At 47.9% G+C, this 14,036-nt stretch overlaps 1 protein-coding gene across 1 annotated transcript in view; it reads right to left on the bottom strand.

Annotated features, from left to right (window-relative positions):
• Positions 1-14,036, bottom strand: part of si:dkey-11f4.7 (piezo-type mechanosensitive ion channel component 2) — a 29,932-nt gene that overhangs the window by 2,333 nt on the left and 13,563 nt on the right. Inside the window, exons 18-53 of the mRNA XM_061748106.1 lie at positions 13,852-14,016; positions 13,419-13,460; positions 13,112-13,144; positions 12,238-12,347; positions 11,891-12,069; positions 11,640-11,816; positions 10,940-11,098; positions 10,608-10,808; positions 10,319-10,523; positions 9,976-10,077; positions 9,696-9,861; positions 9,334-9,577; positions 8,991-9,087; positions 8,702-8,861; positions 8,467-8,556; positions 8,206-8,297; positions 8,009-8,074; positions 6,889-6,995; positions 6,670-6,790; positions 6,075-6,149; positions 5,837-6,003; positions 5,566-5,765; positions 4,910-5,074; positions 4,469-4,765; positions 4,127-4,385; positions 3,429-3,617; positions 3,099-3,294; positions 2,904-3,033; positions 2,400-2,547; positions 2,019-2,233; positions 1,777-1,935; positions 1,519-1,666; positions 1,126-1,314; positions 773-865; positions 442-611; positions 39-155 (exon numbers count right to left, since the gene is read on the bottom strand). Of these exons, the coding sequence (XP_061604090.1) occupies positions 39-155; positions 442-611; positions 773-865; positions 1,126-1,314; positions 1,519-1,666; positions 1,777-1,935; positions 2,019-2,233; positions 2,400-2,547; positions 2,904-3,033; positions 3,099-3,294; positions 3,429-3,617; positions 4,127-4,385; positions 4,469-4,765; positions 4,910-5,074; positions 5,566-5,765; positions 5,837-6,003; positions 6,075-6,149; positions 6,670-6,790; positions 6,889-6,995; positions 8,009-8,074; positions 8,206-8,297; positions 8,467-8,556; positions 8,702-8,861; positions 8,991-9,087; positions 9,334-9,577; positions 9,696-9,861; positions 9,976-10,077; positions 10,319-10,523; positions 10,608-10,808; positions 10,940-11,098; positions 11,640-11,816; positions 11,891-12,069; positions 12,238-12,347; positions 13,112-13,144; positions 13,419-13,460; positions 13,852-14,016 (5,433 nt within the window). The remainder of the gene's footprint in view (positions 1-38; positions 156-441; positions 612-772; positions 866-1,125; positions 1,315-1,518; positions 1,667-1,776; positions 1,936-2,018; positions 2,234-2,399; positions 2,548-2,903; positions 3,034-3,098; positions 3,295-3,428; positions 3,618-4,126; positions 4,386-4,468; positions 4,766-4,909; positions 5,075-5,565; positions 5,766-5,836; positions 6,004-6,074; positions 6,150-6,669; positions 6,791-6,888; positions 6,996-8,008; positions 8,075-8,205; positions 8,298-8,466; positions 8,557-8,701; positions 8,862-8,990; positions 9,088-9,333; positions 9,578-9,695; positions 9,862-9,975; positions 10,078-10,318; positions 10,524-10,607; positions 10,809-10,939; positions 11,099-11,639; positions 11,817-11,890; positions 12,070-12,237; positions 12,348-13,111; positions 13,145-13,418; positions 13,461-13,851; positions 14,017-14,036) is intronic.

Below are 14,036 nucleotides of genomic sequence, written 5' to 3'. Positions count from 1 at the left end.
TAAACCGCAACGGTTGCGTCGCGTTGACTGCGACTCACACGTTTGCGCCGCCGTCTCCTTTGAGCATGCGCACAATTCCTTCCTTCAAGGCCTCGTCCTCAAACTTCACCGTGTGTTCTCCCACCGTCTTGGCGTTCGTCGATATGGACGCATTTCTAAATGAGTAAGTTTGCGAGCGTTAATAGTCACAATATAGCTGAATAAATGACACCAGGGTGTAAATTGAATTGGCCCTCGAGGGATTATAATCCCGTAGAAAAGAAGTTCACTGTACAGTTGTTGGCATAGATAGAATAGGTGAACAAAGGCAACGTTATTTGTAGCGAACGGCTTTCAGACCAATCGAGTGGAATTGATGACCCGTTGATCTCTCGCGACACACTTCGTGTTTGGGAATGACGGCCGAGGAGGCCGCGCCCGAATGCCCGCAGTCGCTCTGACCTGAGCAGTGTCCAGCGGAGCGTCACGTACAAATGAGGGGAGTTGCTGAGCTCCTCCATCATGGCCTCCCGACTGGCCGGGCTGATGCTCCAAAGCAGGCTGGCGTCGCTCTTGATCTTGGCAACGACAATGTCTTCGGCCTCGTAGTTCATTATGAACTGCATTGCAGACTTGTGGAGAGAGAGTACATTGGAAACAAGAAAAGTATACTAGTTTGCCAACAGGTAAGCGGTTCAAACCCCAAATGATTACCGTAGCTATACTGTGAATCAATATACGGCTTATGTTTATTTAGACATTTGTTTAGTGGTCAAAGAGAAGATCGTCTCACTGGGTAGGTTGCGTAGACTTTGGTGAGTCGTTCGAATCCCGCTTCTGAGTACGAAACCAAGTTCTGTTCCCGGGCGCTCATGGTGAACAGAGGCTACGGACACACAAACGCGGGGAGTGACACAATTATGCTTGTCATTTCACGTCGCCACTTTAAAACACCTTAAAGCGACTACTGCTCTCGTGGCGTTGCTTCAAAAAAAGACGGCAGCATTGAACATATTTTGTCAAATAGCGGCCTTCCTTTTTCTGTAATAAAGCATCATCGACTTGAAACAAATGCCCCCCGGCCACTATATGAGCAAATAGGGTCGACTAGAAAGCCAAACAACAAGGAAGTGAATTGCTCTCGACCTCATATCCAGCGATGCTCAACTGGATGGAGACGTCAATGGGCTGATTTGTGACGCCGGCTGCCGATTGGACGAGAGACATGAAGAGCAGAGGAAACCAGATGATGCCGATGAGGACAAAGATGAGGCATCCTCCCATCCCGTATTTCACCACCTTCTTCTTCTTCTGTCCTGGCTGGTGGGGGAATTTCTGCAACAATGACATCCATTCATCATTAATACCTTGGCCATTTTTAGCATCATCCTTTTCACTTTCTTTTTTGACTTAACGGTGCGTTTAACACGTTCCCTGCCATTGACGGCTTTCGAAGTCAAATATCCGTGGTAACTGGGTAGGCTGGCAGTGAATGTTAATAAACAAACGCAAAACAAAGCACATTCTGTATATAGTTACTTTTTCAGACTCCCTCCAGCACTTGAGGATGAATATATTCGCATAGATGTCTTCCACACAGATCCAGCTGGACAGTGACAGAGTGGTGTCGGTCCACACCCAGTCCATCACGGCCCTTAACTCTGTCAGGAAGGGGACCAAGCGAAACCTGAAGGAAGACAGGGCGGGAGGAAAAAAAGCACAATCATTTCAATTCATCTTTTTTATATTAGGCTTCTGCTTAGAAGGCTGAGTTAAATAAAGAGTCCACGCGTGTACCCTTGGAAGAGGAAGAGGTTGAGGTAGTTGAAGTTCTTAGTGAGGAAGTTCCCCAGGATGCGATTCGGGTAGCCACACTTGATCTGGTACGCAGAAAGGCCAAAGTAAATGCACTTTACAAAGTACCACAGCTGGGCGACTGGGTTGCGGTTGAACCTCCTGTGTGCAGAACATAAGCGACGATAAGGGGAGATCGGTCGCTCGTCTTTTCTTGTTCCAAAAGAATCCATTCAACTTTTTACCTTTCAGTGACCCCGGGTAGGATAAAGAACATCCAGAAGTGTATGCCGAACACCAACACCACCTGGAAAACGCACTTTCCCAGCAGAGACTTCTTCAGGTAGAGGGCCCGGTCCACAATCATGGTACCGAACTGGATCAGCAACATGACCAGGAAGGCTTCAGGGACCTGGTCCTCAGACAGGGACTCGGTGATGTCGGCCGCCGCCGAGTATTTCTACAGGTCGGTGCCATCTGAGTCAGTCATACCCAAACACTACATGCGCTCGCGTCGCAAATAAACTCGTTTATTGCAAATCGTGTCGGTCAGTGTAACTGATGAAGAGGCCAACAACATAATATCGCGTTTGAATATATTCCCAGTCAATGGGACAGTTTCTTACCCCAAAGGCCCAGTATCCATATATGGTAACGATGAAGTTGACGACGTCGATGAGAAACATGAGGGCGTAGACGTCACACACGGGACTGTAGTCTGGGTGGATGATGTCGTAGAAAAACTGCCTTATGGGTAAGTAGATGTGAAGGGCTCTGGAAAAATAGCAATATACGTTATCGACAGTACGGAGCTCAAAGTTTGCCGACCTTAAATACTCAAAAGAGCCACAAAAACAAAACAAAACAAACACTGGGAGCCAAAAACCCTTTTGACATCTAAAGTGAGGATAACACACTGCATATATCTTTTTTTTTTTTTTAACCTAAATGTATACAAAAAAAAAAATTGCATTTATGAATTCAACGAACTGCTATAGAGAAGCCATTTTTATTTCTGCATGTAACAAAATGCTTGCCGATTCAAGCTTACTCTGTTGATTTGAGTCGTCTTTGCGTTTATGAAATGAAAGCCACGCTTCAACGCGAACCCAAACCAATTTTGGACTCACACTTCAATGATGGCGGTTTTAGTTTGGAGCATCCTCTCTTTGATCAGCTGCCTGATCCGCTGCTTCCTGGTCAGAGGTGCCCTTTGCCGACGCCGTCTCTTCTTCTTGTTCTCCCTGTTGGGTTCGCCTACTGGGCAGGAAAAATAAAGACATCAAAAAGGATTTGCAATTTTACTCGATTCATCGGGTGTTCACCGTCGGATTCTGCGGAGTTTCCTTTCTTCAGCTTCCGGAAGATGGAGGTGGTGGACGACTGGAGAGGGAGGAACTTCAGTCGGCGTGCTTGTTTCTCCTTTTCGCCTCCAGTCATTTTCTTCTTGTCCACCTTCTTCTTTAGCTTCTTGAAGAAATCGGGCATCTCCACCTCCTTGTTGTCCCACAGCCCGTGGCACTGCGCGGTCACGGACACCAGTACATTTTGTGCACATACACTACGACGTTAGTACAACAGTCGAGGTGTTCCTATCTGTACTATAGTCACGGAAACGTTGAAAACGCACATATTGTATAACAAAATATGTTAACCTTGAGAATAGAGCGGTGGAAGAACAGAGCAAGCAGCTGAATGAGGTCAAAAAGCACATAGCCATCCTTCTTCTCAACGCCAATAATGTTGGGCAGGGCAAAGGGACGCTCGGCGTTGATGCCTCGGTAGGCGGAAGTGGTCCACGGGAAGAAACCGAACTGGAAGAAGTACTTCACCACCACGTTCAGCTGAAAGAAAGTTTTGGGGCAAAACAAAGCGTCATTTATCCGTAGCTAATGATCAGAAGTTGATAGGTTCCTGTCATTGTGGCTAAAAAGCGACGTGCGGAGAGCCTCCGTCAACGGAGTACACTTGTGCAGTCAGTGAATGGGGCGATTATTTCACCCTCAAATCTCACGATCTCGCCTCTTGTATGAGCTGCGTTGCCCGGGCCCATCGGCTTCTTCCTTGACAATTGCACCATGTTGTTTGCGGTGAAACAAAAACATAATACAGAACAGTGCATGTGGCACCTCCAAAGGTTGTTTCCCGCTAAGGACACTTGGCTTGGGAGGTCGGGATGTGTGCGAGGGTCAGTCGCCAGGTGTGCGGGTGTGAGGCGTTGACTGTCATTTTTGTTTGCGCTTGTTTATTAGTTGGATCGCATTCGGCCGCAAGTGTGGAGAAGAATCCGTTGATTAAGAAGGGCTTCCCTTGTATAATAGCGCACGTGAAGATGTGGGTGCTGAGAGCGTACCTCGGTGTAGATGATGGCGGTCATCCAGAAGCGTTTGGTTGGCCGGGGCACGGACAGCATCGCCCACATGAAGATGAGGATCGGCAGGATGAGGCTGAGAAGCGACGCCGACACGATGTGGTTGAGGATGATGACGAAGTAGCACAGCATCTCCGACTTGGACACCATGGTGTTGTAGAGGGCAAAGGTCAGCTTCAGTGGCCTCGGAAGGGTAAGGGAAAACTCGTCGGACGCTGAGATCTCGTCGTCGTCAAACATTCTGCGGACGGAGAGAGACGAGACGAACGACTTGAAATAGCAGCGTTGGCTTCCGATTACGAGCCCGCTTTGGTGTCGACTGACTTGTTGAGCAGCAACTCGCTGGCAGTGAGGTTCCTACTTTCCTGACTTAGTGGTCTTGGAAAATCCGAGGCATCCATACCGATTTCTATGATGTCCTCCCTGAAGCCAGGAGAAGTGCATTCTGGGTACTCTGGGTAATCCTCTTCCTCAGTTTGCTGGGATTCGCCGTCGGGCTCCTCCCCCTGGACACCCTCGTCTTGTCGTGGCTCCGTTTCATCTGACACCTCTTTTTCACACCGCTTTTCATGCCCCTCTTCCCCTACAGCTTCTTCTTTTTCAATGGCGTTCGCCTCAAAGCTGCTTAGAGAAAACGGAACTCAACAATCAACAAAAACATCCACCGAGGCATCATACATTTATTGTATTCAAATTCAATTCACGCTCTCCTGCGTATATTGATGTATTTACATAGACCACACTGGCAGGCGTTTCCTTCTTCACCTCGGTGAGAGCTCATCAGCTTCATAGGAGGTCCAGTCGACACGGGCCGATTTCCGCAGCCTCCTCCTGAGATGGTTGGAAGCCGCCGCCGCCGCGAGCGGAGGTTCTTCGAGCTCCTCCTGGGTCGGCTGCCGGGAGCCCAGCACGGTCTCCTCCGTCGTGCAGCTGATTTGGGCAAAACGACAGCATCGCACAGTGAGATTGGTTCGGGAGGGGAGCCGATGGGTTTTTGTAAGCATCGAAGAAAGACGATTCGGAGTCTTCAACGAGCCCAACTTGCGTGGTTTCATCAGGACAATATATATTACGTTGATCCAAAAGGTCATTGGCGAGTATTTAATGAACCTCACGTGTGTGTTTTAAAGACAACTTTGAAAGACCTATCAAGAATGTTTTCATAAACAGCGACAGCAATTTAGAGCAGGAGTAAACAATAATAAATAAACCATTTAGTTGCCCTCGAGTGACTCCTCCCCCCCCCCAATGATTTAAATGACCGTAACCTCAGCATCCTTTTCCTACCATCAGGTGAGGTTATTTGTATTCGTTTGAAATGTATTTTTGTATTCAGTGATTCTTTTGTGTCCCGCTAGGAGGAGCCGACGTCCCACGCGTCTCGAATGGCCGGTTTAGTGTCTCGGCTGAAGCTCCGGTACCTGGAGAGGCTGCTCGCCCAGGACAGCTTGGAAGCTTGGCTCCTGAGTTTGGCGTAGGCGTGGCGGGAGGAGGGCGGGGCGGCCGGCGGTGACGAAGGAGGCAGCGAGTCTTGCGGGTCTTCTTGTGAGGACGATGTGTTCTGACGGGACAACCGGCTCTCATAATAGCGCTTCACGCTCTGCCGGCTCACCTCTCTGCCCTGCGGAGCGAGCGAGCGAGAAAGTGGCGAAAATAGAAACAAGAGTCACGCGCCATCGCGTGTCCTCCCACCTTCTTCTGCTGCTGGCTGAGTAGCGCTCTCTCAAAGAGAAGCACTTTGGAAATGTCCAGGTTGTCTTTGCACAACGAGTTGAGACCCTGAGTCAAGTCGTCCAGAAGCGACTGCAAAAACACCAGGCCAAATTTCAAGGTGTTGATGATCCGCTGTGGAACGTTTTCTGGAAGGGAAAATGCCTTCTTACACACTTTTCCGATATAGTTGAATAGCTGCGCACTCATGTCTGATTACCTTGATCTTCTTCACTTTCCCCTTCCACGATGCTTTCGTCAAGTTCGTCCTCGCTTGAGTCCGTTCTGTCAAAACCTAGAAGAAAAAAAGAAAAAGAGATTCAAATTGGGATATGGGTTTAACATCGGAAGGATTCCCCCCAAAAACTCGCCAAACATGCTGAAAATGCTTTTCTGACACAAAAACAAAAAAACTTACAATTACTTTGTTTTTGAAATTGCTTCGACTTCAGATGTATTTTCACTAATACAAATATAATGATGAAGTATTAGTTTTCGCCCACCGCAGCTGCGGTCGGACCTTCTGAAACCTTGGACCTTTTTTCCCACGCAAAATGCTACTTGAGACCGAACGTGACTAAAATAGACACATCTCATAGTGGAAAACAATGAAGACATTTTCCGCTGTATTAGTGTACTCAATCCCGTGGAATGTCTTCAACTGCGCCAACAATTGTGCAAATCTGAATTTAGGTTTTTAGTTGAAAATCCGACTCAATTCCAAGAAGAACAGGACAAATATTTCCTCAGCACTTCTTCCAATGATGTTGAATGGACCCCGTTTAGCGGCAAATTTTGGTGTACAAATTCCTCACTCTGCTGTGCCTGAAGCTCTCTCGTGGCTCTCTTCTTCTCCTCTTTTTTCATTCGCCTCTTCTCTCTGCTCAGGTCCTTCAAAGCTGTTTTGGAGCTTGTGACCCAGGCGTTGTAAGCCAGCTTAGAAAATGACGTACAACACAATTGAGTGAAGAACCTTTCGGACATTTCACCTCACTTTTTGGTTTGGTGTCTCTTGTCTTCTGCCTTCAACAAACCTGAAAAGCAGATTTCTTCCTTGGGGGTTCCTCCTCTTTCTTTTCTGGATCCTCGTCCTCCTCCTCACTGTCACTCTCAAACAGGTGGTAGCCACAGTTGTTTTCCACTGTGTGAAACAGAGCAGTGTCACGTACGCCGGCCAGCGAGCGTGTTCGACGTTCTACAGCTAACAGATCAAGTGTGGACATTGGGCAGCACGAAGGGGAGCTCTTCTGCCGGGGGGGGGGCCGCGAACGTGCTCTAGAAGAAGCTCCCCTGCCGTCGTACCCCCCGTGTCACACGCCCTAGCTTGCCGTGAGAGCGGTGAAAATATGTGGTAAAAGGGGGGCGAAGTGCACACCCCTTGTTGTCTCAGGTTCATCCCCTTTTGTGCACGGGGGCCTGAAACCCGATTGCCGTTTTGTAATGCCAAAATAGCACGAGATTCTTTTGAGTTAAAATGACAGAAGAATTGCAGTATTTTGTGGACCCCTGCTGTTGGCGGGGAAAGGGGACCAGGCAGGGACAAGGAATAGCAAAAACCTGGGGATGAATGACGCCCAGCAAAAGTGCATTGAAAATGTTTTTTACACCCAAACAATTCTAGAACAAGCACAGATAAATCAGCACTCAGCGTTTTGGGGGTTGGTTAGCCTCCAAAAAAGAAAAGAATTTGGGAAAGAAAAGTGAAACAAAACCAATCGGCAGCTTCGGAACCGGGAGTATGCAGGGCTCCGCTGTCTTCTTCTTATCGCTCCACAGGGAAAAGTGCTGATTCTAAAGTTCTTATGGATTTGTGCAACATCATTTTGTATTGTATTAAAAATACCAATAAAGGATGCGGGAGGAGGCCGGAGTAACCCGGGAAAATCCTCGCGAGGAGAGTGCATGCAAACGCCACACAGGTTGCGCGGCCGTAGCCCAAATGCAAACCCACGACGACTAAAGCATCGCACTGCCCTGCTATTGTAGTAATAATGTTCAATTATTATCTCGCGTGATCCGTTATTTTGGGATTATTGACTTGTTAAAGACCGTCGTCTAATGGACATCAATGGTTGGGGGAGTCATCAATTGAACGCAAAGCACAATCTTCATTGTTCCGTTGTTCTTTTTTGCGTCTGGGACTTCATCGTGTACCTCCGGGCCGCGAGACCCAAGGCTTCCACCATTTTCCTGCATCCCTCTTTGCCTTCTCTTCGTCACCTGGAAAAAAACCAAAGTGCGTGGTCTCTCCTCATATTGGCAGTTGTCAACACCGAGTGACGCATTGTGTGCAGCAAGCACACGGAAGTTTTGGAATCCTCGAAAGGATTCCATTCACGATTGTGCGTTACCCAGTCTCTCTGATTCGGGATCAACCGGAAGCCCTGCTTTGTCTGCCGGCGGCGGCGGCCGACTCCTCTGTTTGGATTTAATCTTCTCCATCCTACAGGAAGATGCCGAACATTGACAACTAGCTTAGAACATTTATTACGTAGACATTGTCCGTATATAAGGACAAATGGAAGGATAAGGGAAGGAAATTTGTGGATCTTTCTGGCCAACAGGATGTCATGTTTAAGCACATACACTGTCCATTCTACTGCGTGTCTTACTGTTTCTTCAGGGTCTGCACAGATTTCTTCTCCATCTCTAGCCGGGCCGCAACCTGCTTTTTGACCTTGGCCTCGAACAGCTCGGCACCCCTTAAAGACATTTAGAAAAAAGATGATTGGGGGTTCATTGAAAAAAAAAGTACTATATACTGGAATATATAGACCCCGACCCCCCGACCCCAGCAGCACCCACCCAGCCTCTTTGCACACCACTGCTGATTCTGATTCTACAGACCTGGAGGCCAATATCTTGGCGGCCTTGAGGTCGGCCACCACGTAGAGGAAGTAGTAGCTGAGGAAGACCCTCCTCTGTGCTAAAAGGACGGTGAAAGAGATGGCATCCCACACGATGCCGGCCTCGCCCTCGGGCAGCTCACACTCGTCGTCCGGCTCGGCTGAAGAACACAAAAAGGACAGCCTCGAGATCAGCGGAAATCCTCCATCCGTCCATCTCGACTCAACCTGTAAGACGACACCGTCGCTGTACGCTATCGATGCCGGTCCGTGACGATGCAGACACTCACGGACATCGTAGCCTTTTATGGTGCAGAACATACTGAAGGCCTGAATGAACCAGCAGCCGTTCTTCAGCAGGCTGCCCAAGTAGGCGCACGAACCGAGCTGAAGAGAGAGAAAATAGAAAGTAGGACACAGTTCATGTTGAGATGAACAGTGTCCTCATATTCCTATTGGACAAAACCATCTCGCTAGTTAACCCTTCCTTATTCGCCAAACCTCAAGATAATTTGGACATTTGTACACTTCCAACTTTGTGGGACAGTTTGAGGAAGGCCCTTTTCTCTTTCCAGTGTTCCGATTATGCTCAGTACGGCGGTATTTGCTGTGTAACGTGATAGGAGGACTCACAGACAGGAGGTTCTTCATGGCGATCACAAAGCAGGTGTAGCCAATGAGCCAGTCCCACAAGCGCAGGATATATTTGACGGGCTGCATCAGCACGCTGCTTCCGAACAACATGAAGTAGAAGCAGGCCACCAGGTAGCCCATGCAGAAGATGTTGATGCGAGTGGTGCCCGTGATGAAGATCAGGCACAGCACCAGCCAAAAGAAGTAGCTGAACACAAACACCTTCACCATGTCGAGGTAACACCTGGGCGAATTTGTGAAGAGCGAATGTGAGAATAGGTGGGCGTTCTGTACCGAACTACAAGTTTCTTTCTTGTACTTTGTTTTCCAGCATGGCTCTCTCCTTTCTGGTTATTCCTGACCTGCAGTGAAGGAAGTTGTCCACAGGTATGAAGCGGTTGCAGGAGCTGGGGTCGAGACTGCGGCTGATCTCCACGTTGTCTCCGGCCAGCAGTCGCACCGCCGCCCGATTCTCCTCGTCAAACACTTGCCACTGCAAGGAGGAGCACAGCAGCAACAGGTGGTCGTCTGCACGGGGCCAGAGAAAGAGGGAGAGGAATTCATCTGGAAAGACACAGGCACTTCGATTTTGAAAGGTAGGTTCAGTTCTGATGAAAACGTCATGGAGGACAACATACTCACAGAATATGAATAAGGGATTGGGACTCATGGCAAAATCAGGCATATAAAACCATTTGATGACATTTGACGTCAAAGGTTGAAGTGCAGTCCTCCACGGGTAATCTAAAAGGGAACACCAGTGAAAATGCCTTCAAAATATATCCAGCAGATGATCAGATTTCCTAAATGATAACTCAGTCAATATTATACTCAGTCTCGTAAACGTTTCGGTGCTGTTTCAAATTGTCGAGCTGCCGTATGCTCCGGGAACGAGTGTCCGACATATGTGACGTGAAGCCGGAGAACATCCGTGCGACTGAGTTCTGTTTCGTACATTGGCATTTCATTTCAAATAAAGTCATACCGACACACAGCGCAGGAGGGATGCCGATGCAGAGTAAGTACTGCAGCACGATGAGTCCCGCTGTGAAGCCGCAGTATTTAGGCCACACCTCTCCTATCGCCTTCCTGCGGCGCCGCGACAGAACCGCCATCAAAGCGCAGGAGTGAAGCAAGGCGTAGAAATCCATCCTTTGACCGATCACATTGACTGCCACAATGAAACTCATCTAAAGATTTCAGCGTATGCAAGATGAAGACGTTAAGGGGCCACTCTAAAAGCTCAGACTCTTGCGACCAGACTGACACCTCACCTCGAGGCCAAATTTGTAGAAGAAGAAGTTGACAAAGTACTTCGCGCAGGGCCGGATGCCGTGGTCCAGGCGCTGCCTGGTGATCCCGTGGAAGATGATGCCGAAGGGCGGCGGCTTCAGGTCGTTATGGATACGGAAATACAGCTGGTGCCGACGGACGGTCGCCTCAAACGCCAGCAGACCCAGCACCATTAGATGATTCTAGCATACACGAGAGAGGAAGTGAAAACGATGTCACGGACGAGCCGGCCGCACGATACGGGGAGACGTCGGTGGACGGCGAGAAAGAAAGGCAACCGAGCTTCATGCTATTGTAGCACGTGCAATCGTACCCTGAGACAAGGAAGGATTCTTCCTTCACACTTGAGGAGCGCGCCACACCAGTAGACCGGATCCACAGGCTCAATGTAGAGGATGGACCTGTGGAGCAACTCCATCATGCTCGCGCCAACACCAACGTCCAGACCCGACGAGTTGGATGGGACCGCATTCTGAGAAACGCAAACGCTGGTAAGTTGGGAAGAAGTTGGGTTATTTGTTTTCTTTGAAGAAATGCTGGACAAGAAGAAAGGCTTCAAGAGTACAAAGATGGCCGCCCTCTTCGGTAAAGCGTTGAGCTTTCATATTCATCGTTTAGTCCCTTACTTTGACTTGATCTTCAGTCAAGCTTTTAACTTGGAAAACTTTGTTCTAATTTCTTTATCTTTGAACTTTCTTTCCCATCATTTCAATATCAGTCAATATTTTTCGCCATGTAGGAATTTATTTCTATTATATTTAGCTTCTTTTTGTTCATTTCTTATCTTTATAATAAAGCTTTTTTGCCAGGAAAGCGTTTTGCAAATATGATTTGATTTTGATGGATTTCTTTTCTAGTTAGGAGAAAAGCATTTAGCTTACTTACTTACTGACAATTTTCGTCTTACTTACTGACAAAAATTGTCAGTAAGTATTTGAATATGCTTTGATGTCTCAAAGCATATTCAAAGCATGTGCAAAAGTACGACATCACCCACAAGCTGAAGCACTCACTGCGGTGCAGTTGGAGGAGTAGCGGAGGGGTTTGATGACCTCCAGCTGGTAAAACATCTTGCACACCACCGTGACGCAGGCCCACACGGCGGACACGCTGGACGCCGTGGGCCGCAAGCGATGAAACGGGATCGCAAGCACCCACAGAACCAGGAAGAGCAGGTTCATGAGAGAAACCTGCCGAGACGGACAACGGGAACGCATCACGACCAGAACAGTGCTTCGTTCCGCCCCTTTATGTTGTACCCGACCTCTTTCAAGGACACCCAGATGATGCCAGAAGACACAAGTTTGAAGCCATGGAGCTCCATTAGCCTCCAGCACAGCTCCTGCAGTTTCTGGAGGCCTAAGATAGCCTGAACGAGCAGCAGGCTGGCCCGGTTCACAATCACAACCCACTTGTCCTCGCCGGCCTCGCCGGCCGGCGTGTCTGGGAGGGAGAGAGGAAAAACAAAAAATAAGCCAGCAGTGCCACCCACCTTGAATCAATTGCCTACTCGGGGAAATAACAAAGAGACGCGTAACCGTGTCTTCAATTATTTGTCCGACTTTATATTGATCTTGGACAAGACACGCTGAGCCCGGCAAATGGCGTTACCTTGCCGCTTCGTTCCCTCCTGCTCCTCCTCATCACTCCCTTCTGAGGTCATTTCAACAATATCAAGAGTCTCCTGACTTTTCCCATTGCTTATGTTTTCCTTTCGAAGTCTATAAGAGAAAAAAAATTTCTAAATCGAACACCCTCGAGGATCATGGGAAAATATGTCACACAAAGACTTTGGGTCCTGTTTTCGTGACCGCCGCAACTGTGTGCCAGGGGTGGGTTAGACCGGCGTTGGTAATTTCGCAGACCAGTTCAGTCCGGCGGATCCGATAGTGGGCGGGCTGTGTTTACACCTGACTTTATTCGCCACCAATCAAAGCGGCTCCTCTCATTCCCTTTCAACGAGGCGCAACGACAGTTTCAACTGAGCTGTCTCCGTGCGGGAGAGGACGATACGTAATCACAGCCATGGGCGTGTGACCGCAGCATTGGCACTGCTCTGGGCCGGCGTGACAACAAACAATGTGAGCGGGTATCCTTATTAAATACAGAATGAGCTTGTGATAACCGCCTGCTACTTAAATATGTCCGCGGAACACAACGTTTGTCTGCCTGTGCCCTGCTCAAATCCCACCAAGATTTCGAAGTGTAAGTTTAGACCGCCTTTGCGCCATCAATTTGTCACTCCGCCGACCGCGTCTCCAAGGACACACTGTTGCTGCGCCGGAATGCCCAGATTGGCGCAGACCGGTCTGCCAAATTGGCAAACACGAGAGCCTCGCGCTTGCACGAAAATCGGGATATGCCAGGATGTGCGTCGCGCTGTCTACGAAAACAGAGCTCTTAATCTCATTGAACATGTGAGGATCAAATGTTTTACTCTTTCTTTTGCTTGATTGCATTTCTGCTTGGGTTTTGAAATTCTTACCTTTTCTGGAGCTTGTCAATGTTTTCTTTAATACTGGAAATAAATTGAGAGAGAGAGAGAGTCAGTATGGATTGTTTTTAGAGCTGGCCATGTAACAGAAACAAAATCAAAACGCTATTTTAGGCTCATACGTTTTAACACCAAATAACAGTTCCTATTAACAGCTCTGTACACAGATATTATAAATAGAATGTACGTAGATTTTTGTTGTTGATGATTCTGTGTACAATTGAACCTTCAAGTATTTTCTGTTGTCTGCTGCATTTACGTTTGATCTTAAAGCATGCAAGAAGGGATGAAGACTTACATGTCCGAAATCATGTTGACTGAACTTCTGAGTTCTTCTTCTCTAAGTGAAGAATAGATGGGGGGGGAACAAAGGTCATTTCATTGATGTGTCTTTTTACTTACTTTACTATGGTGCCCCTAAAGTGACGTAAGAAAAACAAAATAAAGGCTGGGGGGAAAAAAAATATATAAGTTTGTGAGATCTTGCAAAAACTGCAACAGAACACAAAATTTAAAACACTACAATGACAACATTACACTAATTATTTACTGGAGACACCGGCCACATTCGATTGTGTATTTATCTTTTTACTGTATTGAAATAAAGAATGAAACAAATGAACAGCCTTTTTCACCACAGCGCCATCTGTTGAATCTGCTGGGCTACTTATGTCCTTTACATGGGATCACGCAACATCTCTGTATAATTTATAATTTGGCTTCCCTCTCACCTGGGAACTTGCCTGACGGGAACATTGTCGAGGTCACTGAGGGTCAGGAAGTCGCAGTTGAAGTAATGCAGCTGCAGAATACAAGCCAATAGGAACGCCGCAGGAAGTAGGATACGGGCAAAGAGCTCCATGGTGTTGTAGCGTTCCAAGCCCAGATCTCGAAGACTGACCGAGGAGACGAGGTG

The sequence above is a fragment of the Phyllopteryx taeniolatus genome, chromosome 1 (genome assembly GCF_024500385.1).
Source record: "Phyllopteryx taeniolatus isolate TA_2022b chromosome 1, UOR_Ptae_1.2, whole genome shotgun sequence".
Taxonomy (NCBI): Eukaryota; Metazoa; Chordata; class Actinopteri; order Syngnathiformes; family Syngnathidae; genus Phyllopteryx; species Phyllopteryx taeniolatus.
The sequence above is the reverse complement of the archived record's forward strand: the minus strand, read 5'-3'. Positions and strand labels throughout refer to the sequence as shown.